At 36.7% G+C, this 27,703-nt stretch overlaps 2 protein-coding genes across 6 annotated transcripts in view; both read left to right on the forward strand.

The window, feature by feature from the left end:
* Nucleotides 1–27,703, forward strand: part of RGS22 (regulator of G protein signaling 22) — a 175,768-nt gene that overhangs the window by 125,494 nt on the left and 22,571 nt on the right. For 4 of the 5 annotated variants that reach the window (XM_072606883.1, XM_072606885.1, XM_072606882.1 and 1 more), the window contains 5 exons: nucleotides 1,386–1,544; nucleotides 8,689–8,757; nucleotides 16,699–16,770; nucleotides 21,461–21,622; nucleotides 25,595–25,774. In XM_072606883.1, the coding sequence (XP_072462984.1) occupies nucleotides 1,386–1,544; nucleotides 8,689–8,757; nucleotides 16,699–16,770; nucleotides 21,461–21,622; nucleotides 25,595–25,774 (642 nt within the window). The remainder of the gene's footprint in view (nucleotides 1–1,385; nucleotides 1,545–8,688; nucleotides 8,758–16,698; nucleotides 16,771–21,460; nucleotides 21,623–25,594; nucleotides 25,775–27,703) is intronic. The other variant, XM_072606884.1, reaches the window with a different exon arrangement.
* Nucleotides 1–27,703, forward strand: part of COX6C (cytochrome c oxidase subunit 6C) — a 100,192-nt gene that overhangs the window by 5,576 nt on the left and 66,913 nt on the right. The window lies entirely within an intron of this gene.

Genomic DNA, 27,703 nt, shown 5'->3' on the forward strand with positions numbered 1-27,703 from the left:
ACATTCCTGCCACAATATTTACTCCACATTCCTTCCTTATCTTGTAACTTGTGTGCATGTCCTATGTAGTTAATTTCATAATAACAGGGTTAAGTGAATCGCACTATTGTTTAATCTTTTTAATTCTTGACGAGCTGAAGGGAATTTTTTTTATATGATAGAATCAGTCTCTTCATCCAAGATCCTACAAAAATCAAGAGCATCAACTCTACACCTGAAGAGTTCAGAGCACAAAAATTGTCAGCATGCCCTCAGACTACTTAGTGAGACAAATGTGAAAGTCTCTACTGATAGGTGTAAGGAATTAGACAGGAGTCATTATTTAGAGTGTTGTATAGAGATGGAACCAAGTATTATTGGTGTTAATAATAAAGGTGACACAAATATGAATACTATAGGATCATTTCAATTCACATTGCTTTGGGGAAATGATTTCAGAAACTGAGACAATCAAGCTGTTTTATTTTTAATTATTCCTAACAAAATTTTTCCCCATCCTCATTTCTCTGCCCCCATCTAGGGTGGCAATATGCAGGGTTAAAGTTAGGAAGATTCCAAAATATAAGCATGTTAAGTTATGATTTACTAAACTTCATTTTTCTGTTTTCCAAAAAGACCTGCTAATTGGTTGATGTGACTTATTTCTCAATGAACCTTAGTTTTTAAGATTATAAATGTTTACATTTAGCCATCTTTGGACTTGATACTTAGCCCTGGTTGTCAAGTTGTGCTCATTACTGACATTGTCTCAGCACCATTCCTAATTATTTAAATCATATCTTCTCCTTCATTAGCCACAGGACAGAAGATATCATTATGATCTACTTCTGAAACTCTTTCAATTGAGAGTTCTGGTACATTGGTCTAACCAAGACAGTGAATTTAGCAATCACTGCAATCATGACACATAGCCTGAAAATTAACAGTAGAGGTCAATTATTTTGTTTCCTTCCATAGTTACTTTCAGAAATGTCAATGTATACATTAATAGCCAATGAGAGATAATATGTGCCCTCCCCCAAAAAGAAATGCCAACCCTTTCAATGCTGTAACACTGGAACAGGTTTGTAAACAAACAACTAATGTTCCAATAATACTTGTTTGGCCTGTTCTGTGTTGTTCTAAACACTTATGTCACATTTCGTAAATGTAAATAAGGTGTCTATAGAAGGCCAGTATACACATACTGAGTAAATCCTTTTCTCCATGCCATGTTGGGAAGTAAACTGCATGGACATACATTAACATTCACTGAATTTTACATGGGTTAGGAAAAAAAGTTACAAACTCTGAGACCAAATTTTATTCACAGACTACGAGAAATACCTTTTAATTACAGCAAAATATTTCCTTATTGAGGTTTCCTTTTTCTTTTTTTTTTGAAGATAATGCAGTTAGGTGGTGGCTGGGGAATGATTCTTCATGAGCAGCTGGCATCACCTGTTCTTCTGGAAATTCAAAAATGTGTCCGAAGGAGGCTAGAAAACATGTGGTTGCCCTTGTTCCTGTCAAGTGAACAGTTTGCAGCACGTCAAAAAATAAAGGTAAGAGCAAGGATACACGATCTTTGACGAAGTGATGACTGTATTTAAATGATGAATATCATCATTTTTGTTGTTGCTCAGTTGTTTTCAGTCATGTCTGACTCTCTGTGATCCTGTTTGGGGATTTCTTGGCAAAGATACTGGAGTGGTTTATCATCTCCTTCTTCAGCTCATTTTATAGATGAGGAAACTGAGGTAAATAGGGTTAAGTGACTTGCCTAGAGTCACACAGCTAATGTCAGTAGCTGGATTTAAACTCAGGTCTTTCTGACTCCAGGTCCAGCACTCATCTACTTTGCCACCTAGCTTTATCATACTCAGTTTTAACTGGTAGGAACTTCAAAGTACCATCCTCTTTACTGAACTGACAAAACATTTTGAGAGAAATTACCAGGAAATGCTGCTTGCCTTCTGAGTTAATTAAGGAAATTAAATAAAGCAGAGAAGGGAAATTAGAATTTGAAATTATGGAGCCATAATATTGCCTCATGTTCAAAAGGAAAATTGTGCTGAACAGCTAGGGTTGGCAGTAACGATGTTGTCTCCTTTCTAACTGTTTTATTTCACATTCTAAAAATGAAATTATTCCTCCAACTACCTAGCCTCTCAATGCCTCTATGCCAAAGGTGTCAAACTCATATCTCTATATCACCCCTCCTGGATGCAGACTGAATCACATTAAATTGGGAAATATTTAACAAAATAAATGAAAATACAATAAAAATACAGATCATATATTTTAAAACTAAGTCAATATGCAGCCCTCAGGGATATTTACGCTTAAATTAGTGGCCCCTATTTCTATTTGATGTTTGACACTACTGCTCTAAGTAATCTCTAGTACAATTTACTGAATTTCTCCATTATATTTACTATAGTGATTCTCATGTGACCCTTACATAAATAACAATGATGGTCTAGAAAATGCCATATTAGCAATTATTGTTTTTACATTGATGGGAAACAGTTTAGAGATCTGCTGTGATTTGCCTGCTATGTGGAAGTTGGCTGGAAACTGCCAAATTAGCAGTCAGAAGACATGGGTTTGAATCCCAGTTCTATCACTTACTAGTCATGTGACTGTGCAGCATTTTTACCTCTTTAAGGTTCAGTTTCCTTACTGTAAAATGGAAATAATAATACTTACATATCTTTCTCATAAGGTTGTTGAGTGGGTCAAATGAAATAATGGGCATAAATAATAAGCTCTATAAACATTAAAGAACATTGACTATATCAATGTTGGCCATTAAATATTTTTATTAATATAATATTTATTACATAAATACAAATAAAAATTTTTGAACCACTGACACATATAAGGGATGAAATTTTTTGGTTAAGACATAGCTCAAAAATATGAGGAAGAAAACTAACAAGTTTGAATTAGAGGCCTCTATCTGTCTTCCAGGTAACCCTCATTTAACCAGTGAGCACTGGTGGTATCAGTGTGATATGTGAAGATTGAAAAATTCTTAACTTTGTATGTGCATTCCTGATTCCAAATAACCAGTTTGAATAGCCTTTTTTTAAGATTGGCCAATCTTATGACTTGAACAGTTGCTTTATCATCATGTAGACACAAGTGGAGCATACAGATCTCCTCAATAGGGTGAAGGAGGCTGCTCCCTATCCTTAAATCTGGGGAGAGGTATCTTTGGGGTCCAAACAGGACAGTTTGGGAGGGACACAGTATAGGCTTTCCTGAGCTCTTACCAGAGGGTTAAAGGATGAAGTGAATTAAGATGACCAAGCTGGGAAGCATTTGGGAAAGGAGTTCCTGCCTTAGGCAAGACTCCCATCTGGGGAACTAAATATGAACACCAAAAGAGTGTAAAGGACAGCTCGGGACAAGCAGCTCCATCATATGGAGCTAGACCTGAGGTATTGTCAGGATCCAGACTACACTAAAGAATGTTCAACAGGAAGTAGATGGGCAGATGTCCAAGAAGTAGTGAAAAACCACTATAAAACTATATGAAACATGGGACATTGTAAACCCAACCTCTTTTCATCTGTTACTGTGTGATCTCCTAACTACTGTTCTCCATAAAAGTTCTCCTTTGAGTGTCTCATTCTGGTATCCATGTTACCCTCGGTTCTGGAAGGTTGTTCAGACTCTGATAGGTAGTACCAAGTTTGAAGTGTGGTTCTAGTGACCAACTTTGCCTGCTCCTATTCAAGGAACAGTTCAATATGGAGAAAGAAAGCCCCTATGTGTTGAATTTTTGGCCATGGCAACCTATGAAACGTACAAAAATACAAAGAAGTCCTGAGGTCACATGCCTATCTCCATAGTGAAAGTAATGGAAAATGGGAGTAGAAGGTATTAAGAATCACATCTTTCTTCAACTATTTATAAACATTAACTTTACTGTTGATATACTTACTGATTTATCTTTGACCAACAAAAAAATGAGTTAGCAAATTATTAGAGGAACTGAAACAAAATATGTGGACAGTTTTTAATATAATTAGAGAACACATACACAAGTTATAGCTAACTGGAAAACTGGATGTCACCAAGAAGCTATATTAAGTTGGTTTCATTATGTGCCCAAAGGCAACACTATTCTATTGCATACTTGGTGTTGTGCTGCAGAAAAGCCTTGGTCTCTCCAGTTGTCTGTTCCTTAACAACATCTTCTCTGCCTGCCTGGTACCCCCTCTGTTCTTCTTTGGTATTTCTCTAGAACATACCCCTCCACACACCCAAATCTGGAAACTTCTAAACTTGGGATATTTAAGACTAGCAATTCTGTTTGGTGGTTAATTGCTTGTGACCTCAGGGAGAGCAACCAAATCCAGCCTCCTGATAAAAACATCAGAACAGTTCTTCTCCTGGATCAGTCATCAGTCAAGCCCCAATGCTGAAACTATCTGAGATGCCCTGAAAGACTCCCTCTTCCTGAAATGTCCTAAACGCCTTCATGCCCTAATTAGTACTCCCTAACAACCTCTCTGGTTGTATCCCTTTCCATCCCCTTCAGTAAAAATTCAATAGCTTGTTTTCTTTGTGAGGGTGTTCGATGGACTACTTTAGTTTGGAGGTGTTACTCCTAGCCCCAGTGTAAAAACAGGGCTAGTGATCTACTATGGTGCCCTTCCATCACTGTGTCCTTGTCCACAACTCCTTTGGACCGTCCCCAGTTAAGTTACATGACCTTTCCTTTTGGACCTTCATTAAAACATACCAAATAAAATGGTCTTTTGCTTTCAGCCAGGACTGGCTCATCTAATTTTTTGTGAAATTCTTTAATCCCAGCAATGAAGTCTGAAACTTGATCATCTTTTCTTGAAGTGCTCGGGGGCATAAGCAAAGAGATGAAAGTAAAGATAATTGCAACATAGTAATGATGATAACTTAATTTACAAAATATTTTAAAGTTTACAAAGTGCTTGCACTTGAGGCAGATACAGTATTAGACTTGAGTCTGAGTTTAGACCTGAGTTTAAATCCTGTTTCAGGCATTTAATATTAATCTGTGTGGCCTTGGCAAGTAATCTAACCTCTCAGTTTCCTCATCTATGAAATGGGCATAATAGTAGCAACTACTTCACAATGTTGTTGGGAGAATTAAATGAGATAACATAAGTAAAACATTTACATTACATTACACTGTGTAAATAGTATCTTGCAGAATATAAAGAAGTAAAGACATTTTAATGGTAAATTGAGTTTCTGAACAAAGTTTTTGTATATTCCTTCACAATCAGTAACAATGAAAATCTGGGTATAGGGAAGGAAGTTGAAAATTAGGATTTGGAGTCAAGAAATGAAAAAAAGACCAAAGGCTTATTTACTAAGAAGCTTCATACCTGCAAGCTTTTTAAGAAAAAAGAAGTGAAAGGAAAGCGTTAGATGTGGCAAACCCCAAGGAACGTCATAAGAGATGAAATAGACAATATCTTCACACAACAGAAAATGACTTTATTGAATTACTTCAGATTCTGCTGTCTGTATATGGCTGAATCATTGACTGGTTAGATCAAAGGTCACAAACATTATTTAAAAAAATTTTTTTAAAAGATGAGAAGAAGAAATGGCATGCAGTTATAGCCATACCAAACCAGTCTGTTTAAACAAACTCCTCAAATTGAAAAATGATCAGAAATAAAGATACCACATTTGTCAGTTCTTACAGAAGGCAGACTCCTTGATGAAGATCACTGAAGCAGGGCTTCTTAAACTTTTTCTACTCACCACCCCTTCAGTGCTTCTTAAACAGGACTGCAACCCACAATTTAAGAATATGCTGCACAAACCCAAAACCACCCTGCCAGGAAACAGTTGCTCTCCTTTCTAAGAAGAGAAAAATGGTACACAAGAAAATGCTAATTTAGAATACAGATTCATTTGCAAAACATCATGGAGGAGGAAGAGGAAAGAATACAAGCAATTTTGGCTCAAAAAACAGTAAATAGCAATTGAGAAGGAAACGAGACCTTCTAAGTCAGAACTTCTCAAGAGCATTTGTGCATGAACTGGAAGGAGCACAACAAAGAGATGTGAAATGGAACAGGTCTGCAAGCATATTTTATTGGTTCTTCATTCTCATCAGTGATGATAGGAGGCACCTAGGTTGTACCAATGGATAGCATTGGACCTGGAGCCAGGAAGTTTTGAGTTCCAGGCTATCTTCAGACACCTACTAGCTGTGTGACCCTGGGCAAGTCACTTCACTCCTGTTTTCCTCAATTTCCTCATCTGTGAAATAGGGATAATAATAATGCATACCTGCCTGCCAGGTTTGTGAGGTTCCAATGAGATAATAATTGTAAAGCACTGAGCACAGAGCCTGGCACGTAATAAGCAAGCGCTGTGTAAATGTCAGCTGTTTTTCATGTTGTCGTGGTTGTTAGTGGAAGAGCAGTATTGGACTCCATCACCTCAGCATTCAGGACACCATGTGAAGAAGGGGCAAAGTCAGTAACTTGACTTCACCAAATATAGAGAAGTTTGCTGGAGGGAGCACAAGCTTAACGCTAATAAATTTCAAGATTTCTCAAAAAAGAGAAAGTTCCAAAAGCCTGTAAACAATTTTATATTTTGTACATATCTATACAGTATATATATTATATACTGTATATATTTGGTATATATCTATATTATATACTGTATATATTATATACTATATATGTTCAGCATGTATTTTGTACATATCTATATACATATAATAGTATATGTATGTATATACTATTATCCACACACACCACCCAAAGGCCTACTTTCTTATCTCTAGAAAATTTTTGTGTGGCAGGTTTTTATGAATGATGAAAATATAAGGACAATGAGCAAACTACAGCAAACTATATCTTCATAGTCACACAATTGACTGAGGTATGTATAGAATATAAGGTCCCCATGTCTGTTGCTTTTTTGTAATAAAAAGTCGTTTGACTTAAAAGAGCAAAATGGGCCCTTAAAGACCTTTCTCAAGCAAGGTTTAACTAAACATTTGTTAAGGCAACAAGTTAAGACAACATCTAAGTGCCTATAATATACCAAGTACTATGCTAAATGCACACAAGCCCCCATGACAGTTGCAACGACAAAGTTAACTTTCTTCAATAATCTGTTGAGTAGTAACATGAGGAGAGGTATTAAGTGGGAATTATACGTTTAGCAAAGGTATTTGCAATTATAATTGAAAATAAACTGCGTAAAATTCCAATCAAAGAGGGATTCCTTGTCAACACTGAGATTCTCCAGATATTCCTGTGACTTTAAAACCCAGAACACTGTAAGGTCTTCAGAATGAGCTCTAGTCACTTAAAAGAGATCAGCCTAGCTGTTCACATCAGAAAAAAAAAATTGTGAAGATGAATGCCTGTTACACAGATTATGGCATGTAGTTGAATGGGAAGTCTGTTGAGTTGATTCAGTTCTACGGTCTGCCGTAGACAGACACTGCAGATGGTCAGAGAACTGAGTAGGAGAAGATCAAGCATTAAATTTAGTAAATCTTACAGAGTTTTCATTGATATCCAACTTCTTGTTGCTACTAAAGCACAAACAGCGCCATTCTCCATCCAAAAAACAAAAAAATCTTCCCAGTGATCCTGTGTGATTTTGCCTCATAGAACATGACAGTTTCAGAAGAATCAAATTACAAGAGGTTCAAAGGGAAAGATACATGGTATATGTAAGAAAGGTGTAAAAAGTCCGTTTCATATGAAAGGCAGCATCAGGAAGGCCTTGGTTCAAATCTCCACTCAGACAACTGTATCTCAGTTTCCCTCTCCATAAAATGAAAAGATTAAATTTGATAACTTCTAAGACCCTTTCTAGTTCTAAATTGATGATATACTTTGCATGTCAGGAATGGCCAAAAATAATAATAATAATAATAACTACGCACTTTAATTACCTGAACAGTAGAAGCTTCTGTCATGTAACTAGTGAGGGATGACGGCTCCACTCTGTGAAGGCTGTAATGATACTCACAGAGGATTTAAAGAACTACAGACAAACCTCTAGCTCATTTGATAGATTCTCTGTGAAGGAAAGTTATGGACAAGAATCACAAGATGAGAATCTGCAACAGAATGTTCCCACACCATAGATATAGCATAGGCAGTGTGGATAAAGAGTTGGATTGGATCAAGAAGACCCAGGTTCCAATCCTGCCTCTGATACTTCCTGATAGTGAGCATGGGCAAGCCTGAGTATCCTCATCAGAAAAAACTGGACACAAGCTCTCCAGTGCCTTCCTCCCAGTCAAATGATAATGTATATAAAACTTTGTAAGCTTTAAAGAACTTTTAAAACAAACATTAGCTATTGCTTTCTTTTGTTTCTTTACTATTACTCCTCTTCCTATTTTATGGTCTCCTGTAATTTTCATGGAAAACACCTTTTAAAAAGGTTGGTATGATGTCATCAGGAGTAGGAAAGATCATAGAAAAAGACTGCTGAATCTCCTCCCTAAAGGGGATCTGGATTTGGGGGGGCTGAAGGGGGGAGGGTGCGGCTATCTAGGTAAGCAATAGCATCTTGAAACTTGAAGAGGCTGCCAGGATGCTGAGATCCATCTTGGTGGGTAAGAAATCATGTGGTGATAAGATTCAGGAGCCTGTTGCATCCCATGACACCATAGTATACACAGTTAATGAATTGATTCTATGTTTAATCTATGTTTAGTTACAGATGGAAGATATAGCCGAAGATTTTATACTAAAGAAACGTGGAGAAAAAATTGGGTTCTGGAAGGTAAGTATTGTACTTTCTTTCTTAGAAAATCGATTCTTTCTGTTAGATGATTATTTTTGTGTACCCTCATGCTTTGAAGAAACATGACTCTCTTAGCCACAAAGACCAAAATTGTCAACATCTTAACTTATTAATTGATTAAAGGAATCTGAGGAGTGTTGACACTATAGTAAGCTACTCATCCCATCATAGATTATTGGGCATATATCAATAAAAGTAGTTTCTTTTCAAACACAAAAGAGAAAGCAGAATATGTAATTAAATCAGCAACTTAAATTATCTCACAGAATCACTTTGATTTAGGATTGCATTTCAGCATTATCAGAGTTAAGATAAATATCATTTTGATAATAATTAAAATCATGTACCTCATTTGAGATGTGCCAATTTTGAGTCTTAAAGACCAAGAACTCTTCTCAGCAATACAATGACCTAAGACAATTCTAAAAGATTCATGATGGAAAGTGCTATCCACAGCCAGAAAAAGAACTATAGAGTCTAAGTGTGGATCTTTTTTGTTTGTTTTTTCTTTCTTGTGGTTTTCCCCTTTTGTTCTGATTCTTCTTTCACAACATGACTAATGTGGAAATATGTTTAATGTTTGTATGTGTATATCCTATATCAGATTGCTTGCCATCTGAGGGGAGAGGAAAGGGGAAAAAGGAATTGAGAACAAAATTTGGAACTCAAAATTTTATAAAAGTGAACGTTCAAAACCATATTTATATGTAATTAGAAAAAATAAAAAACATTAAGTAGGAGGAAAAGAGCATGAAAAAAAATCAGACTTGTTGCCAGAATGTAAATTTTTGCATGATTATCCATTTTCTTACTAAAATGAAGCAAAACAGTAGGACCAATGCATGAAGAAAAGCAGCCACTTCCGCTAGTAGCTAGAGTGAGAGCATTAGTCCCTCTACCACTAAGAAGCTGCTTGTAGGAGAGAAACCAAGTGTCATTTCTGGAGAGTTGTGACATTTTCTGTGTTTCTGTTTTTCCTATACTGTGTGTGTGTGTGTGTGTGTGTGTGTGTGTGTGTTCCTGGGAAAATATTGTATATGACCTTATTCAGCAAGTTACCTGAGATTCAAGGTATGAGTACAAGAAAGGCTTATACCCAATGACAACTCTGTGTCACAAGATCAGTTGCATCCTTGACAACATCTTCTGAGCCTTTTTCTGTACATAGATGTGCTTATGCCATAGGTCACGGGACCCTAATACATTCTACCTTATAGGGGTGTCACTACAATAATTCAAACTAGAACCAAGTGACTTACTGATGGAAAAATCCTCCACCACTTTAAAGCCCTTAGAGTCAGGGTTATCTTGGTTACCCAGTCTCTCATTCCTCTTGGCCTAAATCAAAGAGATGCTTACCTCATAAAGCCATCTTGTTCACACATTTAAAACATCACAGTGTGACCATTCTTACTCTTAACACCTTCTAATTCCACTAACTGAAGTGAAAGTGGAATCTACACCTTGGATATTTAGAAAAACTTCAAATAGAATCTCTTGATAGTATGGTAATATGATATAAATCACAAAAATAGAATTATTCTGAAATTCTAGTGTATTTTTTCTATTAAAATTTTAAGATTCCCTTAATAAGACAGCTTTTTCTTAAAATTTTAAAAGATATTTTATTTAAATACTGAGTTACTTGAAATTGTCGAGTGACCAAGGACTTGACATATTACCGGAAAAAAAAAAACAACCTCATGAATTTTGGCATATTTTCAATAAATTAAAAAGGAAGACAAAAGGAAATTGAAATTAAATGGAGGAATAGTTAGCAGGTTCTCCTTGGAGAGATAAAGACTTTGTTGAAGTTGGCTTCATTTGTTGCCGAAGAACAACAGGAAATGTTGCACAGGAAACTCATTTTACCTTGAAGTTTTCATGATGAACTTACATAAAAAGACCACTATGAAAATAATTCAACGTAAGCTTTAATATCTGTTTTAAAGAATAAAAAAGTTGAGGCATTCTGTGAGGAGCTTGATGGGATATACCAAGACAAGTCAACATATATTCTGAGTCTTTGATTTCAACGAAAAGATGAGCACAGGAGAGATTAGTGGAAAAAATGGGTTGGAAAATATGTTTCAAGTTTAAGCAACAAAAGAAAGGACAAAAGCTTGTAGACAACTTGGAAAACTCATACCGCTATGTTGTGATTACTTTCCTCAAGAAGATAATCTGAAGGCATTGGACATGGCAAGCATTGAACAACACCACATGTACACATGAAATGGATTATTTCTTAACAGGCAGGAAATTATAGTTTATTGATGTAGGATTCATGTCAGAATCATCTGTCTCTGTGTAGTTACACCACCAGCTAGTTATGGAAGAAATCAGAGTCAACACTAAATTAAGGGGGGAAATTATGACACTGCATAGTTACATTAGCTAGAATTTGAACTATTAAAATAAGTTGTTAATGCCCAAAATATGGGAGGTGATAAAAGGTAAAGATATTGATCTTTATTATCTTGGTTTCTTACAAAAGTTCTGGTTATAATGGATTATGTAAATTTTGGAGGAAAAAAGTATTCTTTTTAAAAAAATTTTCTCCATAATGAAGCTTTGAGTAGAAAGACAGTACTTCTAAAATTTTTCAATATGAATTATAATTTGGGTGAGAGGCAACATAGTGTAGTAAAGAGAAGACTGACCTTGCAATTAGGAATGTCCAAGTTCAAGTCTGTCCCTAGCATGCTCTAGCAACCTGAGTTTAGGCAAAGCATTTAAACCCTTAATCCTCCAGGTAAATTTTGAAAAGAAGGAAAGATTACCTGATAATTTGCATTGATAAGAAGGAATTTCCCTACATTGATGAAAAGCCAAATCTAGATTGAAATCTTATTAAAACAGCAGTGATAATAGCTTAGAGACATAAGCCACTAACTTGAGTTTTTATGTTTCTTAACCTCCTGAGTATACTCAAAAATAATCCATTTCAGGATCAGAACGTTAACCCTGACAAGATTCTTTACCATTTTTCCTTTAATAGAATTATAGAATCTTAGAGCTGAAACTGCTTTTAAAAGATCCCCTACTCCCTCCTCTAGTCTTTAGGAATTATTAAAATTAAACTCTCCTACAATAAGTATCTTTTTAAAAGCATTTATTACTTTGCTAACATTCTTTTTAAATTTTTAGTTCCAGATTCACTCTCTCCCTCCCAAACCTTACTCCACCCACTAAGAAGGCAAACGATAGAAAAGAAAATATGCATGTGAAATTATACAAAACATTTCCATATCAGTTGTATTATAGGAGAGAAAGCAAAAAAAAATGTGAGAAAAATATACTTCAACTTGCACTGAGAGTTAATCAGTTCTGCCTCTGGAAGTAGAGAGCATTTCTTTTCATCATGGAATTGGAATTGTCTTAGGATCACTATATTAATCAGAATAACCAAGTCTTTTACAGTGATCATCGTTACATTGCTGTTATTGTGTTCAGTGCTCTCCCAGTTCTCACTTCACTTTGCATCAGTTCATATAGGTCTTGCAGTATTTTGTTTTGTTTTCTGAAACCACCCTTCCATCATAATTTCTTATTGCATAATAGTACTCCATCATAATCATATGCAACAACTTGTCCAGTCATTCCCTAGCTGATGAGCATCCCCTCAGTTTCCAAATCTTTGCCACCACAAAAAGAACTGCTATATTTTTGTACATATGTGTCCTTGTCCTTTTTTCTTTTATCTCTTTGGCATACAGACCTAGCGGTGGTATTGCTGGCTCAAAAGGTATATATGCTGTTTTATAGTCCTTTGGGCATAGTTCCAGTTCTGCTCCAGAATGGTTGGACTAGAGAATTTGTCCACCAACAGCTCATTAATATACCTATTTTCGCTCATCCCCTCCAGCATTTTTGATTTCTGATAGGTGTGAGGTGGTACCTCAGAGCTATTTAATTTGCCTCTCTCTAATCAAGAGTGATTTATGGCATTTTGATATGACTATGGGTATCTGATTTCTTCTTCTGAAAACTGTTTGTTCATATCCTTTGATCATTTATCAGTTGGGGAATGGCTCGTCTTTTTACAAATTTGATGCAATTTCCTATATATTTGAGAAATGAGGCCTTTATTGGAGAAAATTGCTGTAAAATGGTTTATATTGCTTCATTGTATGCAGTACCTTTTAGCAAGTACCTGATTATGGTACCTGACTATCTCTTTCTATTAGGTTTTGGTTTTGGTTTTTTTTTTGCCTGACATCATGATGGCCACCCTGGCCCTCTTCACTTCAGCTTAATCACAAGGGATTTTGCTTCAAACTTTCACTTCATCTCTGTGTCTGTTTCAAGTATATCTCTTGTAAACAATTGTAACATTACATATGGTTAGATTCCAGTTTCTAATCCATTCTGCTACCTACTTCAGTTTTATGGGTGAGTTCATCTCATTCACATTCATAGTTATGACCACTAACTGCATATCTCCCTTCGTATCATTTTCTTCTGTTTATTCTTCTTTCTTTTTCCCTTTTTGTCCTGACCCTCCTCAAAATTCTATTTTGCTTCTAACCACTACCTCCTTAATTGCCCTCCCACTCTACATCTCTCCCATCTCAATATATCTTATCCCCTTCTCCTCCTATCTCCCTACTATTGTGTAAGATAGATTTCTATACCCAACTGAATGTGTGTGTGTCTCTCTGCGTGTGTGTATGTGTATGAGAGAGAGAGAAAAAAGAGACAGAAAGTGACAGAGAGAGAGAGAGAGAGAGAGAAGAGAAGAGAAGAGAAGAGAAGAGAAGAGAAGAGAAGAGAAGAGAAGAGAAGAGAAGAGAAATTTCCCTCTTTGAACTTATTTGGATGAAATTTAGATTCAGGCGTTGCCTGCCATCACTGCCCCTCTGACAAACATTTTCCCCTTCACTATAAAAGCTCTTCCTTGGATGCCTTCTTTATGTAAGAAAATCTGTCCCATTCTATCTCTCCCTTCTCCCATTGCATTCCTTTTTTTCAGCCCTACATTCTTTTTTTTGGAGACCATTCCAACATAATTAACTCACTCCCGTGCCCTCTATGCAGATTCCTTCTAACTGCTCCAGTAATGATAAAGTTCTGTGGAGTTACATATTCCTCTTACCATATAGGAATATAAACAGTTTAACACCATTGAGTCCCTTACATTCACTTTCATGTTTAAGTTTTTATGCTTTTGTTTGAACATCAGACTTTCTATTCGGCTCAGGACATTTTTTTCCTTGCCTGTTCTATTGTCATTACTCTTTTTTTTAAATAGTATTTTATTTTTTTCAATTATATGTAAAGACAGTTTTTAACATTCATTTTTTAAATAACATTTTCAGTTGCAAATTTTCCCCACCCCTCCCCTCCTTCCTAAAATGTAAGTAATTTGATATAGGTTATATATATATATGCAACTATGTAAAACATATTTCTATATTATTCATGCTGTGCAAAAAGAAACAAAACAAAAGGAAAAAACTGAAAAAATAGGGTGAAAATAACATGCTTCAATCTGCATTAACACTCCATCAATTCTGTCTCTGGATGTGGACAGCTTTTTCCATCATGAGTCTTGGAATTGTCTTGGATCATTGCATTGCTGAGAAGCAGCTCTGATGTTTTCATTAGGAATGCTTAGAAGTCCTCCATTTCATTATATATTCATACTCCCCCTTCCTTCCCCACTCCCCCACCAAAAGACTATACTCAGTTTTACTGGGTACGTTATTTCTAGGTTGTAATCCTAGCTCCTTTGCCCTCCAGAACACCACATTTCAAGCCCTCTGCTCCTTTAATGTGAAAACTTCTAAATCTTATGTGATCTTGACTATTACTCCATAATAACTGAATTGTACCTTTCTGACTGCTTTCTCCTTGACCTGGGAACTCTGGAATTTGTCTGTAATATTCCTGGGAGTTTCATTTTGGGATCTCTTTCAAGAGGTGACTAGTGAATTCTTTCCATTTCTACTTTGCCCCCTGGATCTAAGGTATTAGGGCAGTTTTCTTTTATAATTCCTTGAAGTACATATCTAGGCTTTTTTTTTTTACATGGCTTTCAGGTAGTTCAATAATTCTTAAATTATCTCTTCTCAATTTATTTTCCAGGTCAATTGTTTTTCAGTTTTTTTTTCGTGTTTTCTATTTTTTTTTACTCTTTCAACTTTGTTTTATTGTTTCTTGAAATTTTATGGAGTCATTAGCTTCCCCTTGCCCAATTCTTATTTTTAAGAAATTATTTTCTTTCATGAGCTTTTGTACCTCTATTCCCATTTGGCCAAGTATGTTTTTTAAAGCCTTCTTTTCTTCAGTGAATTTTTGTGACTCATACCATTTTACCTACTTTTTTTTTTTTTTTGACCATTTTTAAGGTGTTATTTTCTTCAGTATTTTTTGTGCTTCTTTTACCAAACTATTAATTATCTTTTCACAATTTTCTTTTATCACTGTCATTCCCCCCCCCCCATTTTTTTCCTCTATCACTCTTATCTTTTCCTCTAATGCTTCCAGGAATTTTTACTGGCCTTAGGTTCAATTAGCATTTTTCTCTGAGGTTTTGCTTGTAGCTGTTTTCACATTATTGTCTTTGTCTAAATTTGTGTCTTGATCTTCCTTTCCACTGTAGTAGCTTTTTATGATCAAGTTCATTTTTGATTGTTTACTTATTTTCCCAACCTATTTATTCACTTTATACTTTATGTTAAAGTTGGACTCTGCTCTCCTAGGGGTGGAAAGGCACTACGCTAAACTTCAGACATTTTTGTGCTATAGTTTTAAATGCTAATTCTTGGTATCTGCAAGTTTTTAGTGCTTCCACGGTAGTGTTATTGTAAGAGAAATGTGGTCACTGCTCTCTTGGTCTGCACTCTGGTTTTTACCCAGAAAGGACCCTTGCTCACCTGCAGCCATAAATACACCTCTTTGCCCTGGAACTGTGACCAGGTCCCTTGTTCTTGCATTCCTCTTGGCCCTGGAGTTGTATAACCAAGACTCTTGCTCCCTTGTGACTGATCACAAACTCTTCTCTCTGCCTTCATACTGTAATTTGGAACTGCTTATGGGCAATAGAGTTGCCAGTAGCATCCACTGTATCCAGTGCCAGCACAAGGTCCCCTATCATGTCCTTCTGACCATATATCTGATGCCCCTGACATCTCTGGGCTCAGAGCTTTCGAAGCTACTGCTCCTACTGCTACAGCTGTCTCTAAGGCTCATCACTGGTGCTCTTGCAGTGCTCCAGGTCTGTACCCACCCCAATGTCACAGACCTTCCTTGAGAACCTCCTTAATTGTCATAGTCTAGAAAAGTGTCTCCTTCTGACCTTTTGCTGGCTCTGCTGCTCCAAAATTTGATTTGAGGCATTATTTAGTTATTTAAAGGGAAATATTAGGAGAGTTCTTCTGTACTCCACTATCTTGGCTCCATAAATATCTTTTTAAAAAAGGTTCCCAAAGCTGTTTCTTAACATCTCACAACAATCTCTGCCAAAGATTAATGACCCTAATCATGAGGAATACTTTCTTAAAATCTAGTATGTCAATATCTGCTATTATGACAACACCATCTTTTCCTTCTGTCCCTAGTAAATATCAGAACACCTAATCACCATTTTGTGTGTGTATGTGTGTTTACCTTTCATGTACGTTTAATTTATGAGACAGCATGACATTGGCAGTAAAAGCTTTACCACTTTTTGTGGAATGGTTATGAGTGGACAGTAATGCCTTTTTGTTGTATGATTGTGCTCAAGTATGCTATTTCTAACCATATATTTTTAGTTGTTTTTATGGAGTAAAGCAGAATTTGTTTCAAAGCAACCTTCAAGCAACGTAATCTCTCTTGTACATAACTATATGTCGAGATTGCCTTTATCCCTAACCCACAGGCCAGTCACATGAACTAATATTCTTAACGCAGTTTACTTGCTCCACCCTGCAGGCCTCACGCAGGCCATCTCTTGGGACTGGCTCCCGTTCCAGCAAGAAGTATGCGCCAGGCATCCGGTCTGAGGTAGGAGTTCAGAATCTCCTCGTTGATGGTGCCCCGTTTCTTACATTCTGATTGCTGAATTTCTGACTTTTTCTGTCACACTTTGATCTAATTAATCCCATGTATTCACTTGTTCTTAACTGTTTGCCTGTGTCTTAACTTTGATGCATGTGCACGTTGCCTCAGGTCCAACAACATCTCAGCATTCTCTGTCTCAGGTACTGTGTGGGTCTCCTATATTTCATTTTCAGGCTTCCCCTGCCTTGGTGTCATTTTGGGGGGTTTTTTGTTTGTTTTTTTCCCTTCCGCAGATCAACAAATTATGTTTTCCATGATTTCCACCAGTACAAGCATAAAGTGTTTCTTGAGACATTCTTGCTTGTAACTCAGTCACTTCACCTCGTTATAAAACCTGATTCCTGTATCGGTTCCCTCCATTACGCAATAATTCCTCATAGTTGATCTTGAATAGGTTCACAGAATCTCAGAGTTGAAAGGCAATAGACCCGTGTAGGCCACCTGTGCCTGGACAAGTACCCAGTATGAGCAGCTGCGCAGTTTTTGTTCAAGACTTCTCATAAGAGGGAGCCTCATTCTCTCCCCAAGTGCTATTTTTCTAGGTAGCTCTAATTGCTAAAAGGTTCTTCACTTGCCTCAGGCCCAAATCTTCCTCTTGGAAATGTTGGCCCATTTCTTTCTAGTTCTTCTCTCTGCAGCCAGGGAGAACAAGTCTAATTCCTCTTCCCCAGGCTAACCCCTCAAATACCTGAAGCTCTCACATCCCTGCCCCGGTTTTTTCTCATCTCTCAGGTAACCAAACCCATTTCTTTCAACTGAGCTTAATCTGGCCATGCTAGCCACTCCTCTAGACACTCTTCAGCTTATCTCAATTTTTCTTTCAGCTGAGCTTAATGTGGCCATGCTAGCCACTTCTCTAGACACCCTTCAGCTTATCTTATTTTTTTTTTTTTTACCAGACCTCTGATATAGAGACTGTCAAGTGAGGAACTTTAATGATGTAGATTAGCTCCTTCTCTTCAATTTATAGTCTGAGAGAGTAGCCTGGGGCTAGAGGTAAAAGGACTTGTCTATGATTACACACCCAGTACGTAACATGCAAAACTTGAAAACCTACATCTTCTGACCTTCCTGCTGCTACATCTCCTTACTCTCCTTCCTAAAGTGGAAGTAATGTGGTTTGGGATGCTGGGAATCCCAAAACGTAAGGATACAGGGCAAGTCTGCCTGGAAAAAATTCAAGTCTTCTTTCAGTCAAAGTAGCAAGGTTTATTGTACTGCCAATAAAGAGAACTAGATTCCAAGTGAATCTGCAGCTTGATGGGGTGAGATTGACAATTATGTACAAAAAAAGACTGTGAGAAGATTTGGATGGGATTTAGGAGTGGTAAGCAGCCTGGGGTGGCCCAGAGGTATCAGTGAAAGGAATTAAGTGGTCTGGGGTGGGTCAAAGTGGGAGTATTAAAAGGACTTTCAGTATCTGGGTGGGCTGGGTTGGGTCAGATGCTTTAGGGGAACGCCAGGGACTGGACTGTGTGGGAAAATTCAGCGACTGGTTGCTGAAAATTCAGGGCCCAGATCCTATCACCCCATCAGAAGGAACTGAAGGAATTGTTCCTGGAACTGAACCTAATGTACGAGCCAGATGTGGTCTGAACAGGACAGGATAAAAAATGACTCTATTAGTTGAAAGGCAGTCCTGTCACTGCTTTTCAACATCTCTGAAGATTAGTTTTGTTAACTACCACAGGACACCCTTCACTCTGCCCCTAAAATTCCCAGATAACTTTCAGAAAAACCACTGTTTAACTTCCCTGTCTCTTATTAGAGTGCTAAATAGGAGGCAATGACCCTGAGTTCAAAATCTCACTCTTCTACTTAAAACCTGAGTGAAGGAGTAAGTCATTTATCTCAGTGACTCATTTTCTTCATATAAAAGGAAGAAGTTAGACAAAATGCCCTCTGAAGTCCCTTCTGGTTTTAAACCTATGATTCTCTAAACTTTTATTTATAAAGTTAATTTTTTTAAACCCAAGACTTTCCTTTGACCCTTCGTAAATTTCATCTACTTGGATTTAGCCAACATTCTAGCCTTTCAGAATCTTTTTTCCTAAATCTGTCGTCAGACATGTTAGTGATTCCTCCTAGCTTTGTGTCATTGGCAAATTTGATGCTTACCCCTGTCTCAAACTTTCCTATTATTCACTCCACTCTCTCAAGTAGAGACCTCATCAGCTTTCATGGGTTCAATCTTCCCTAGACAGATGACTCCTGATCTGTATATTTCATTTTCCACCAATAGTTCCATCAACTCCAAGAACACACCTACACACCAGGGACCCTTGGATGTCCTCCCCACTTTCATCTTCCTTTTGTGTATTGTCTTCCCCATTAGGTTGTAAGCTCGTTGGGGGCAAGGACTGTCTTTCTTTTTCTTAATTGTACCCCTAGCCCTTAGCACAGTGCCTAGCACATAGGAGGCATTTAATCCATGTATATTGAATTGAATGTATCCAGCCCTATACTCTCCTGAACTCTAGTCCCACATCGATGACTACCTATTGGGCACTTCCAACTGATTATTCTATAGACATCTCCAGCTCAACATATCTAAAACTTCTTGTTATTTCCCCACTAAGCATCCCAGCTTCCATATTACTCTCAAGGGCACCATCATTCTTGCATTCATCCAGTCTCACAATCTCAGTGTTATCCTTGACTCCTCAGTCTTGTTTGCCCTCCATATCCAACTGGTTGCCCAGTCTTAACATTTCTTTCTTGATCTCTGTCATATATCCTTTTCTCCCCACTCCCACTTTAGTTGAGGCCCTCATTGCCTCTTTCTTGCCTGGACTATTTCAGTAGCCTTCTAATAGCTCTCCTTGCTTCAACCTGCCACCCACCACAGTCCATTCTCCATACAGCCACTAAAGTCATTTTCCTAAATCACAATTCTGACCCTACCACTCCCTTACTTAAAGGTAAATTCCTGTGGTTCCATATTGCCTCTAGGACAAAGTTTAAAAAAAAACCGTAGCAAAATGGCTCCAACCTACCTTTCCAGCCTTGTTACACATTACTAGCCCCTCCTGGCCTTCTTGCTGTTCCTTAGACATGATACTCTATCTCCCATCTATGTGCTTTTGCTAGAGCTGCTCGCTACTGCTGGAATGCACTTCCTCCACATCTTTTGTCTCCTTTAAGACTCAGCTAAAGCACCCCCTTCAAAGACTTTTCTGATCCCCACAGCTGCTGGTTTCTTCTTCTTCTTCTGAAAAATCATCTTGTACTCATTTTACATATATTCTTTACATACATATGTATATGTGGAATGTAAGCTCCCTTAGGGGAGTGACTATTTTATTTTTATCTTTGTACCTTTTGCACTTAATGTGGTGTCCGATATAGTTTAATAAAGGCTTGCTTGCTTGCTGAAGTAGTAAGTTCATTCTCATGGGAGATCTACAAATAGAGGCAGATTAACCACCCCTCAAGGTTACCTCTAGAATACAGGATCCTTGAGGGTAGAAACGCTATCTCTTCTAAACATATATCTTCCATAGGACCTAGAAGGGTATACTACCATGCAGTTCATCCTAGGCATTTAATAAATATCTGTTCAATTGAGTGTTATGAAGGCAATTCATGCCTAGGTACCCAAAATAGGGGTTGGACTAAAGGACCTACAAAGTCCCTTCTAATTCTAAGATAATGAAATTTCTACAAAATAAAAGAGAGAATATGAAGGATGAACTGAGGTTCCCTTTTAAATGATGGTGTATTTTACATTAGAACTGCGTAGGGTTTCTCTCTTCAGCTTTGTCCTCTTTTCATTTTCCTTCTGTCAGTATATTTCAGTGTTTCAAAGAATCCTTTATAATTTCGCAGACGGTTTTCGAGAGTTTCTATGACTGAAAAATTCATCATCCTGCAGTCAGTGTGGTAATGAAACTCTCTGAACTTCCATAGTCTGGTTCTTGGATGGCAAATACAGTATGTCACCAAACCTATTTTCAAACCGTTCCAGATCCGTATAAGATTTGTCACGATATGCACTACCCTGACAATACCCTTTGAGAACTCTGCATCACTTCCAAACCCAGGCATCAGAGGTGTTGGAGTAAGACTTAATGGATATGGTCAATATAAGGGGTAATAGATTGGATGATACCAACCTACACTTCGCTATTGGTTCCTTTTTCTAGAATAATATGTTTGGTAACCTCTATTTCTTGATCATTATGACATTCTTTAATATGGTTAAATTGGCTAGATTGATTTTTAAATAAGAAATGATGCATTTGCTAAGCAATTGTGTCTTCCCTTTTAGCACAAATCTCATACTGTGCAATAAAAAGTAGTTTGTGGTCACAGTTATTACTTATGATAGTTTTCATTATTTGACAACGTAGTCTTTTATTCTAAGTAACAAATTTATTTTCTCTACAGTCTACCCCTTCAAAAGAAGCCCCCTCTGCTTTCCAGCCCCAAAAAGAGACAAGATAGTAGACAGTAGACCTGAAGAAGGAAAATGCCTTCTGTTGTATTTATGTCATAACTTTGAAAAATAAGGTTTAGGAAATAGGAGTTGGAAAACTTAACCTAACTAATGCTTTTTTTATTGGGAGGTTTGGGGAGATTTAAAAAAAAAAAAACAACAAAGCTCATTTGTTGTATTCTCTGTTATGGACAGCCTGAGGAGAGTAAATGGATAGCTTCATCTACTGACATAATTGCTTTCCGTAAAGCATTATTGAACCCTGTAATAGCAAAACTGTTTCAACGATTTGTATCACTAAAAGGAGATTTATTGGGAAATGGAGTACTCTTCTGGCAAGAGGTTCAAAAATATAAGGTACTGAAATAAGCCATTTATTTATGTTAAGAAGAAAAATGCATTGAAATTTCAGAATTTTAATTGAGTAGAAAATGTGCAGATGATAGATCTGTTTTTCATTAATTTAATTTTGAAACATTGTTCCTTTCTCCATTCATATGGATAAACATTGAAGTATATATTATTCAATTGCTGGGTAATAAAAAAATATTCTAAATCCTTTTGTGCTTGCATTAGTATAAAATGGTAGTGAATCTTGAAGGAAAATTTTCCATTTTAAGGTGAATTAAAATTTGACCTGTAATAATATGCCATTGTATTCATTATAACTGTCCTTAAAACACTGGAAATCTTATTTCTGCATATAGTTTATAAATATACCACACATATACTTTTCTATCACTTTTCTATATTTGCTATTATAACCAAGGAAACTGAAGATAAATTTCTTCAACTCATATTTGTAGAAGTGATAACAAAGATCATAGATTACAAATAAATCATTAAATAAAAATGATTAATAACTAACATTTAATAGCTCTTTAAGGTTTACAACATTTTCTACACAACACCTTTGTGAAGTAGACAATATGAGCATTATTGTATTTTATGAGTATTTTATGTTAATATAATTAATTAATTATATAATTCCCATAAGTTATAGGAACATTATTATATTTTACAACCAAGAAAATTTTCCCATAGTCACACCCAGCTTTGTAAATGGCAGAGCTGGCATTTGAACTCAGAGCTCCTGAGTACAAGACCATTGCTAATTTTCTCTTTTCCAAGGAATGAGTGATTAGATAAACCCAAGTTATTTTCAGATTGTTAAATTAGAATAAAAAAATTTTACAATTCAAAGGGGGAACCTTACAATGATCTAGTTGAACTTCAATTAACTAGTTCAACAGTCAGACTTCTGACTGAACACTTCTAGGAATAAGGAGATCACTACCCCTTCACTTTGAACTTAACTACTACAATTTTTGGCTTATACTTCTCTGCAAAGGCTTCATAGCTTCTAAGCTATCTATCTCTTTTCTTACCCTTCTGTTTTTATTTTTATAGACTAGGCCTTTTCCTTGTGGCCATTTCATCCTCTTTTCTGAGGATGAATATGTATAGTTATTTCAGAATTTTTCCTCTTCCTTTAGTATTTTGTCCTAAGATTCTTTTGCCCCATAGTATTTTGTCATATTAGGACTTTTCCTTTGCTTACTGATATCCTTCATCACACATACACACCAACACCCCATCCATGATTAGCTCCTGATTTGTTTTTGAGAGAAGACACAGCTAAGAATGGCTATTGTAGCTTCTTGGTGATTCCCCACAATATCCACCATTGGTTCCAAATTTCCATTGATTCATTTTCCTGTGGAGTTTTTAGCACTCAGAAACTTTGGAACAGTCTGTGGGCACAGGACAGGGAGTTAATAATATAGCCCCTTGTTTTTTTTGGGGGGGAGCATGCTGGGGGTGGGGAAGATTGCTTTTCAGGAATGTTTTCTTTCTCTACTTTTGGCTTCTCTTTTTTTTTTTTTTTTAGCTTATTTCTTCCTATTTTTGAGATGGGGGAAAAAGAACTAGAAATACATAGAAGTTTTCATTAACCATCTCACCAGAAGTTCAAGTACTGAATTTTTAAATTGGGATATCATAAACGTGATCATATTTATGTTGAATTGCAAATTTCATATAGCTATATAATTAAGCCAAATACACCATATGTCAGAGAAAGAAAATGAGACAATATAATATGAGAAATCATAGGCATGGCCTTCCCCATAACTGCCCTGTTTTTATGCAATAGTCTGGTTTTTCATTCTAGACTTGAATAAACTTATATCACCTTATCTGGCAAATAGTCTTGGTCTTCCCCATTCATCCAGGTGTTCATGTAAATTACCTAGTAGGAGTTATTTCAGGACTTTGGCTTAGAATGACTTTGAATTAAATGCACTAATTCATTAGGGTTCCCCGATTTCAAGAGAAATCAGGATAGCTATTTAAATAAATACTGATGCATCCCAGGCATTTCATAATCTAAGAAATTAAAACTACTAACATTTGTTCAATAATTTAATGCTTGCAAAGTGCTTTACATATGCTTTCTTATTTGAACTTAAATTATCTCTTTGCAGTTTCTCAGATCTTGTATCTTTCGATATAACTGAAGTGTCCTCATAACTAAAGTACCTTCATTAAGGAAGCCAATTTCAATTCAGTAAATATTAAATGCCTATTATGTTCAGGGCATTGTGCTGGATATTAAGGACAAAAAAGATATTAGACCCAGTCACTACTTTTAAGAAGCTCACAGTATGTGAGGGAGGTTCACAAATTTATCTAATACAAATCAGTTGAGGAAAATCAAGAGTATGGCCTCCATGGACATGCTCCCCTCCTTACCTTTACCTCCTCCCTGACTTCCTCCAAGGCTCAGTTCAAATCCCATTTTATTGGAGGTCATTCCTGGCCTCTAGCTGCTAGTAGTCTCCCCTCTGAGAATATCTATTTGGTATAGGCACAGCTAGGTGAGGTTTTGGAAAGTGTACTTGACCCAGTGTTACGAAGACTTGAGGTCAAATCTTGCATCAGACACTTATTACAAAGTTGTTCCTCAGTTGTGTCCAACTCTTGGTGACCCCATTTGGGGTTTTTTTTTTTTCAAAGATACTGGAGTAGTTTGCCATTTCTTTCTCTAGCACATTGTACAGATGAGGAAACTGAGGCAAACAGGGTTAAGTGACTTGTCCAAGGTCACATAGTGTCTGAGGTCATATTTGAACTCAGGTCTTCCTGACTCCAGGCCCTACCAGAGAAGAGAAGAGGGTGGTATATTCAAGAAATGTTGCAAAGGCCTTGGAAACAGATTGAATATGACAGGTAAAAGATGATGAGGAACTGAGAATAAATCCCAGGTTGAGAGCCTGGGGAACTGAGATATGCCCTTGACTTCCTAGAGGGAAGTTTGGAAAGGGAAAGGTCTTGGGAAGAGAGAATGAGCTCACTTTTGGATGTTTTACACCAAAGATGTCTCCTGAACATCTGATTCCAGATGTCTGAAAGGCAGTTGCAGATGCGAGACTGGAGGTCAACAGAGAGATTAGGGCCAGAGGCGTAGATTCGAGAATCCTCAGCACAGAAATGATGATTAAATCCATGGTTGCTGATAAGATCAAGTGAAGGTAGCAGAGAAGAGAGTCCAGGGTAGAGCCCTGTGGGACGCCCAGGGTTAGTGGATGCGACTTGATCCAGTGAAGGAGAAACCAGACAGGTAGGAGGAGAATCAGGAGAGAACAGTGTCCCAAAAACCCAGAGGAAAAAGAGTATCCAGGAGAAGAGGGTGATGAATAGTGTCCAAGACTTCAGAGAAGACAAGAAAAATGAGGATTGTGAGAATGCCTTTCGGTTTGACAATTAGAAAAATCACTGGTGGCTTGGAAGAGAGGCATTACAGTGGAATGATGAGCTTAGAAGTTGGATTATAGAGAGATAAGAAGAAAGATATTTGTAAAGCCCTTTGCAAACCTAAAAGCCCTATATAGATGCTAGCTATTATTATGACTGTATTTTGTATATACCTAGTCATCTACAGGTTTTTGTCTCTCATTAGAATATAAATTCCTCGAAAAGGGGACTTTCCTTTCCTTTTTTTCTTCATACCTTTTAGCCTAGTGCCTGACACACAATTAGTGCCTAATAAAAGCTTATTTGATTACCTGACTAAAAGAGGTATAACTTATATTAGGTCTTGAAATAAAGAAACTCAACTGAGAGCTCAGAGCTGTCAAGTCCAAACCCCTAATTTTACAGATGAAGGAACTGAGGTCCAGAGAGGTTGAATGATTTGCAAAAAGTCATGGAGGTTTAGTCAGTAGTTAATAGGGAGCATTTGGGAATAGTTTTAGTTTAGTTTGGGAATAGTTTAGTCAATAGTTAATAGGGAAAATTTGACAATTTCTTCCTTCTCTCACTGTGCAGGACTTGTGCCATTCTCACTGTGAGGATGCTATTATCCAAAATAAGATCACAACTATCATCAACTGCTTTATTAATTCCAGTATTCCACCAGCTCTGCAAATTGACCTTCCATTTGATCAAGCTCAGAAGATTATAGAGCACAGGAAAGAATTAGGACCCTATGTATTTAGAGAGGCACAGGTAAGAAACCTGTGTTAAATGTGGCTCAACAGTTTTTAAAACTGATGAAAAATCAAGATATTTTAATTCATTTATAATTCATATGGATAAACATGGGTAGGTTTATTTGGCAAGTTAAAAATATGATTTCTCAGTTCCAGGATCATTTTTATTTAAATGTAAAATATTTCTACATACTATTGAGATGCAGGAATTAGTACAATTCACCCTGTACAACAAATTGAATATTTGAATTTTTATAATTTTAGTTTCTGTTTTGCAAACCTCTCTCTACTTCCTCTTCTTTGCCTTCCCTATTACCTCATTTCTTTTTAAAATATCTACTACTGATGCAGTCACCTTTTGGGGTCAGATTCCCTAATGGTTTTTCTTTGCTAAAAGAAAGAGTTCAAGAAGGAACAGGGATAAATCAGGAATGACTTAATTATTAAGAAAAAAAGGCATCAATGAAAATATAATACATATAAATAAAAATATTGGAAAATGGAAATAAAATAAAAATAAAATATCAGCTACCACAAAGATGTGCAAAACACATGGGTCTAAAAAGATGTGTATCTTAGAAGCTAGGAAAATTTACATAGCCACAAAATAAATGAGATGAGATTCAAATACCCACTTTATATAAAGCATACAAGTTTGGCAAAGGAAAATCTGCCTGTCTAACCCATTAGAGTTATTTTCTTTAAAAGAAAATTGGGAAACATGTCCAGAATGACTTATATGAGATGATAATAAGGGCTAAGACAGAAAAGAAGTGAATCGTCAAATATTTATTAAGCACTTACTGGGACCAAGACAGTGTGTTAAATGCTGGAAATACAAAGAAAAAAAATAGTCTCTGCCTTTAAAGAGCTTACTGCGAGATGGGTAGGATGCTATAAAAGTAGCTTGAATTTGTTGCCAAAGGCCAGTGTCACTGAGATCTGGTACACTGAAACTCATTCCCCATTTGCTGAACCTGAATAGTGCATAAATTGAATCTTCTTTCCAGTGTGTATTCAGTCCAGTCCAACTCTTCAGGTCCATGAGGTTTTCTTGGCAAAGATGCTGGAGTTGTTTGCCATTTCAACCTCTAGTGGGATTAAGAGGTTTAGTGACTTGCCCAGGGTCACACAACTAAGTAATTGTCTGAGACTGGATTTGAAGTCAGGTCTTCCTGAGACCCATCGCTCTATCAGCTGAGCCACCTAGCTGGCTCTTTTCTAGCACTGCTAGCTAAAATGCTTGAAGCATGCAGCGCAGGTAGGTGTATGCATTCTTAGAGTTTAGAGTTTAAGGGACCAAGGGTATATAATTTGGGAGATACTACCAGCTATTCAATATAGGGGATCTCAGGAAAATACTTAACAGTAGACTAAGTGATAGATAGGAGCAGCAATGGGGAGGGACGGAACAAATAATGAAAAATTGCTCTGTGATTCAGCATTGTTATTTGTTATTTATCATTGTTATGTGATGATAACCTGCGGAGGGATAAGACCATTCATAGAGTTTACAGAACTAATCTGTATTTGTCTTGGTTTACTGGGATATATATCCAAGTCAGAGATCTGTTATCAAATCCTCAGTTCTCCAGAAGAAATCTGTCATTGTTTAGTGATTTTAAAGTCATGACTTGGAAATTTAGGAAATTAGGAAATTAAGAGCAAAAAAAGGGGGGGGTGGCATTTTCATTCTTCCATGGGAAGGTTTTTGTTTTGAAAGAGAAAGAATATGGGAATTGAAAACAGCTGGTTACACAGATAGTAGTAAAGAGTAGACTTCATTTTTCTGGATGAAAATTTATGATATCTTAATGATAGGCTCTGGGTAATGAAGACAGTACATCTCAAGAGGATTGGAAAGAATGTGTTTGGCAAGAAACAAACTGATCATTGAAAATTGAGGGAGATAAAAATAAATCCCTAGATAAAATTATAAAATTGG

The sequence above is a fragment of the Notamacropus eugenii genome, chromosome 4 (assembly GCF_028372415.1).
Source record: "Notamacropus eugenii isolate mMacEug1 chromosome 4, mMacEug1.pri_v2, whole genome shotgun sequence".
NCBI classification, from domain to species: Eukaryota; Metazoa; Chordata; class Mammalia; order Diprotodontia; family Macropodidae; genus Notamacropus; species Notamacropus eugenii.